At 47.6% G+C, this 6,000-nt stretch overlaps 1 protein-coding gene across 2 annotated transcripts in view; it reads left to right on the forward strand.

The window, feature by feature from the left end:
* Window positions 1–5,642, forward strand: part of ctsa (cathepsin A) — an 84,386-nt gene extending 78,744 nt beyond the window's left edge. For both annotated transcript variants that reach the window (XM_086005163.1, XM_086005164.1), the window contains one exon: window positions 3,602–5,642. In XM_086005163.1, coding sequence (XP_085861289.1) covers window positions 3,602–3,685 — 84 coding nt within the window. In that variant the 3' untranslated portion in view covers window positions 3,686–5,642. The remainder of the gene's footprint in view (window positions 1–3,601) is intronic.
* Window positions 5,643–6,000: the final 358 nt, after the last annotated feature.

Below are 6,000 nucleotides of genomic sequence, written 5' to 3' on the forward strand. Positions count from 1 at the left end.
ATGGGAGGGAAAGCAGTGAGTGAGAAGGACATAAAAAACCTGCAAAAGGACATAGACAGGCTAAGTGAGTGGGCAAAAATTTGGCAGATGGAATATAATGTTGGAAAGTGTGCGGTTATGCACTTTGGCAGAAAAAATCAAAGAGCAAGTTATTATCTAAATGGAGAGAAACTGCAAAGTGCTACAGTACAAAGGGATCTGGGGGTCCTGGTGCATGAAACACAGAAGGTTAGTATGCAGGTACAGCAGGTGATCAGGAAGGCCAATGGAATCTTGGCTTTTATTGCAAGGGGGATGGAGTATAAAAGCAGGGAAGTCTTGCTTCAGTTATACAGGGTACTGGTGAGGCCACACCTGGAATACTGCGTACAGTTTTGGTTTCCATATTTAAGAAAAGATATACTTGCTCTCGAGGCAGTTCAGAGAAGTTTCACTCAGTTGATTCCGGAGATGAGGGGGTTGACTTATGAGGAAAGGTTGAGTAGGTTGGGCCTCTACTCATTGGAATTCAGAAGAATGAGAGGCGATCTCATTGAAACATATAAGATTGTGAGGGGGCTTGATCGGGTGGATGCGGGGAGGATGTTTCCACTGATGGGTGAGACTAGAACTAGGGGGCATAATCTTAGAATTAGGGGCTGCCCTCTCAAAACTGAGATGAGGAGAAACTTCTTCATTCAGAGGGTAGTGAATCTATAGAATTTGCTACCTCAGAGAGCTGTGGAAGCTGCGACATTAAATAAATTTAAAACGGAGATACAGTTTCCTAGCTGATAAGGGAATTAGGGGTTACGGGGAGCGGGCAGGGAAGTGGACGTGAGTCTAGGTTCGGATCAGCCATGATCCTATTGAATGGCGGAGCAGTCCCGAGGGGCTGTATGGCCTACTCCTGCTCCTACTTCTTATGTTCATTGGCGCATGAACGCATCACCACGGAAAGGATGGCAACCTCCGTGGAAAGGGTGGCTACCGTAGAGGAGAGGATGGCTACGGTAGTAGAGGGGATGGCTACAGCCATGGAGGAGCTTAGTCACCAGGGTATGGAAAACATGGTCATTGTTCAGAATAGAATGACATCTCTTGAGGAGCGATGGGCATCTATTGAACAGAGAAACCAGACCTTCATGGAAGTCCTTCTGAGTAGGACTGCCATTGCAGAGACAGGTCCCCAAGGCCTCCCTGGTGTGCAGCAAGGTGCTCTCCAGCCACTTGCAGGTGCGGAGGGGGAGCTGACCCATGAGAGGGAGGTTGGTGGCAGACCTCTAGGAAGTGGGGGCTCCTCTCCCAGCGCTCACACTTCAGAGCCCCACCGGAGTCCACACCCAAGTGAGATAGGCATCTCCACCCCTGCACAGCCGCAGGAGCAGCAGACTGTTGACGAGCCCTCACAGGCTCGCAACCCCAGAGGATGCCCGCTAAAGGTGTCAAGACAGGAGCAGCAGTAAAGTAAGCAAGGGGCCTCGACATCTGCTGAAGCCACAGGGGAGGTACCACGTAGGAGCATGCGTAAGAGGAAAATTCTGCACAAATAGTCACAAGGGTAGTCACTTGGGTGCAATTTTGTGTTTACTGCAAAAATGCCATCACTTCGGTAATTGTACATAAAATTTCTGATGACAAATGGTGCAGTTGTATCGTCTGTCATTTCGCTAGTGGGACTTCCACATTGAAGGCTTCGGCATACTTGCAACTGTCGGTATGGTGGTCAGAGTGCTAGGAATCCTCTGGTTCTTGGCCATTGTCAATGCTCTGGTAAGAAGCTGCGAGGCAAAAGTGTTTGTTTGACTAGGCTAAGCAAATCTGGCCAGGATGAGTGCGTCCCTTGCATCCCGGGCAGCAATGTTGTCGCGCGCTGGCGCCTTCTGGCCTGTGCATTTTCAGGTGGGTGACTGGCAGCTTGCCGCTCCTGTTGATGCTCCTGCTGTTGGTGCTGCTGTTGCTCATGGTTCTGCTATTGCTGCCGCGGCTGGTGCTCGAGTCCTCTAATACCCAGATGGGAAGGAAATAAATGGCTCCCATGCTTCTGGTATATGCCTCCGTTGAGGAACCGCTGAGCGAAGGTGGCGAGAGGGTTTTCCCAGGAGGTCACACTGGAGAGGGGTGTGAGGCTCCAACCTTCCACAGGTGTGGTTAAGCCTTCTAAAAGTTGCCCCAGACCTGAGACCACTAAGTCCTGCCACCTGCAAATGATGGCTGATCAAATCTCCTCTTTAATGGTTGACCTGCAGTTGATAGTCCGCAATCCAATAGTGCTCCCGCCAGGTTTCACATTCGTGTTTCCCACCAGGCGTGTTTCATGTGGGAAAAGGGTTAAATTCGCAAGGGCCTTTCAAAATAGGATTATAGAGGCCATTTAGTGGTGGTTAAGGGCCTTAAAGACCAGTCCTGCCTGCTGGATGTGGGACGGAGTTGGGACCATCAGACACGCCTGAGTTAAAGTTGTTCGGAGTCGGGAACCAGGCCGGGGGGGGGGTTCTGCCCGCCAGTTTTTGCGATTTTAACCCCCCGCACGCCTCCAAGCCCGACTCCACGGCTCAATGAAAATCGAGCCCGTTAACTCTGTTTCTCGCTCCACATATGCTGCTTGATCTGCTGAGTATTTCCAGCACTTTCTCTCTTTATTTCAGATTTCCAGTATTTTGCTTTTTTTCTAACGTGAATTATAACCTGTCCGGTATATATACCAGCCCTTAAACAGTGAAGGTGAAGAACTCTTCTGGGTGGCCACTGTGGGTGAAGGCACTCGACCAGTGGTGAGCTCGAGTACACGGACCCAAGTTCCATCCCCAGTCTGTGTCGCATTAGCTAGTCTTAGCCAGGGCAGCAAGTGGGGAGCGACAGATGGCCTCGGGACTGGAGAAAAGAATCAATGAGCCCCAGCAGAAAGGGCGTGGGAAATCCGTAAACTTCAGCATATCCAAAACGCTGCTGCCCTTATCCCATCTCGTGCCAAGTCCCGTTCACCCACCACCCACGTGCGCGCTGATTGACATTGGTCCCCGGTTTGGCATCGCCTCGATTTTAAAAATTCTCATCCTTGTTTTCAAATCCCTCCATGGCCTCGCCCCTCATTATCATTGTAACCTCCTCCGGCCCCACTACCCCCCCCCCCCCCCCCCCCCCCCCCGAGATAGATATCTGCGCTCCTCTAATTCTGGCCCCTGTCCATTCCCATTTCTTTCACACCACCGTTGGCGGCCGTGCCTTCAACCATCTCGGCCCTAAGCTCTGGAATTCCCTCCCTAAACCCCTCCGCCTCTCTACCTCTGCTCCTTTAAGACGCTCCTTAAAACCGACCTCTTTGATCAAGCTTTGGCGCAGTGTCAGTTTTTGTTTGATAACACCTCCAGTAAAGAGCCATGGAATGTTTTACTACGTTAAAGCGCTGTATAAATGCAAGACCCCCCTCTGCTAGCTAAGACCTCGTGTGCAGAATGGTCACTTGAGAGCAGCAAGGCTTGGTGTGATTGTACCCCAGCACAAGTTGGGCCCTACAGCAGCGAAGGAGCATGTTTAGAAGAGAAAAAAAGTTGGTGCTGATAATTAGGCATCACATTTACAATGGTTATTCCATTTAATCACACAAATCTTTGATTCTCAGGGAGCGGGTCACATGGTGCCAACAGACAAACCAAAAGCTGCGTTTACGTTCTTCAGCCGTTTCCTACGCAAGGAGCCATATTGAGACCGACTGGCAAGAGTGGCACCAAGAAGTCTGAAGATTGAGCTCACATTGCTGGACCAGTGTGCATCTAAGTAGAGGATAAGAGTTTGAAGTGTGTTCTGAGGCAGTATGTGGAAGGATTGAGTTGATGTGGGCTGTGAACAATTCATGAAACATCACCTCCAATCTGAAGAAGGTTATTGCCTCTTAATGCACTCTAGAGCAGGGCCTTTCTGTGTAAGGGGCCCGTCTGCAAATATTAAACATTCCCAGGGAGCACCTTGCAATTATTGGCACATTCCTGGGACCTCCCTCCCTGCAATTATTGGCACTCTCCTGTGGTCAGGTACCCAAAGGGGAACAATGCTTCTTGTCCTGTACAGCAACAGAAATAAGTAGGGAGTAAATCAAGAAATAGTCAAATTCTTAAACCTGATGAACTCCTGGGTCCTGGTACCCAGTTTGGAAACCTAAATGACTTGTAATTTTAATCTAGAGAAATATAATGATTCCTAACTTGTTTAAGGCTGTTAGTATGAGTGATGCTAGAAATTCAAATGAACTGCAGACTCCCCCATGTTGGAGTGATTAGACAAATTTCTAGCAACAAGTGTTACCACGATGTATGAAACTGAAAACTAAAACTTTCAAGATGGCGAGCTTAATCGGATTTGTGCGACTTTAAATGTTGTGCTTTGCCGCTTCTGACTTTTGCTGCTGTACCACGCAATACATTTGCTGTGGTTCAATTTCTCTTGCAAATCTGGGGCAATAAAGCCCATGGGAAAACTTCAAGTGCTGTATCTGAGCTCCACCATTAGTGTGCTGTTGTAACATTATTTTTATACCTGCTATCTTTTACTGTGAAGGAGGTGCCGATGGATATCGGCTTCTGCTAGCCATTTCTTTTAACCCGAACACACAGCGCGTTATGATGATTTGGAATGCATTGCCTGAAAGGGGTGGTGGAAGCAGATTCAAAAGAGAATTGGAGAAATACTTGCAAAGCAAAAAATGTGCAGGGCTATGGAGAAGGAGTGGAACTAATTGGATAGCTCTTTCAAAGGTACAATGGGTCTGGAATGGCCTCCTGTGCTGTAATATGTAGGACCTTCATCCTGTCTAGTGATTTTGTTTTATTATTTTCTTGGTGTGATTGCCTCTTTTTAAACTGATCCACAAGAAATATGAGGGTGGAAAGGCCTGGAGCTCAGGTACATGAGTAATCTACTCTTCCGTTCACAAGAGAAGAGGAAGACTGTTGCTATTCATCAGCTCCTCCATGGGTAGGATAGGCCACACGCACACCTGCCAGTTCAGCCGATTGAAGGTGCTGATGAAAAGGCAAAGCAGGCACAGCCTTTACCCAAGACTTTCCTTGAAAATTGCACTTCTCAGACTTAAATACCTCTGCTGTAAATACTGCCATCCTGGCTCTGTCTCTTTATATTTTGGCCAGTTATGTACCATAGTGAAGAATCAAATACCAGGGATGCGCAGAGTAAATATTTGGAAGTTAGGAGTATAGGAGTTAGGCAGTCAATCTCTCACCCAAAGGGTAGTTGAGTTGTGGAATAGGTGAGCAGGAAAGGCCATCGGTGCAGACAGTGTAAGTGGGTTAAAGAGCGAGTTGAATACATTTCTGGATTGAGGGATGGTGGATGGACAGGTTGATCTATGTGGTGAAAAAAGGACAGACTTGTTCAATATATTCGTCTTTTCCAGTTTGTAAGTGTTCTTATGAATTAGGCACTGAGAGTGGGGCTTGGGCTATTGGAATGCTTCCTGGGGGCAATCTGCTGTTCCCAGACATTCCCTGCAGGGTAACATGATGTGGCTTTGTACCTTTTCTATAGGAAAACTCAGTGCCTACAGTATCTGTGATCTGGTAGTTCTTGGAATATGCTAGTGTTCTCAAAAAGGATAATCACGATTTCTTCAAACTTGCGGTAATTTTAATAAAATGTTCTTTTGAGCACTTCAGTTGGTTTCTTATTAGAGATGAACGGGACCATCCAGCCTGAGTAACTTGTTGAGATATTTCTCTAAAGATGTTTTCCGCTGATTTATTACATTCCTTTTTCTCTGTTACTCTTGTATTATTGTACAACCTGCTGGTTCATTCTTGTACGGGTGCATATTTTTGATCAGTTCTTTTTATTTGCTCTCCTTTCCTTTTCTTGCTGTCTTCCAATGTAGCCTCTCTTCCCCCCCCCCCCGTCCCCAATTTGCTCCCGGACACCAATTATGTACGCAGCTGCAGGAGGTGGACAAGGGTGGCTTAGGATGACTTTCCTTTGCGTCACTTCCCTATCTCTAGTGCTGGTGGCAGGAAC

The sequence above is a fragment of the Somniosus microcephalus genome, chromosome 13 (assembly GCF_052327205.1).
Source record: "Somniosus microcephalus isolate GS21.2 chromosome 13, FLI_Smic_1.0, whole genome shotgun sequence".
In the NCBI taxonomy this organism is placed as follows: Eukaryota; Metazoa; Chordata; class Chondrichthyes; order Squaliformes; family Somniosidae; genus Somniosus; species Somniosus microcephalus.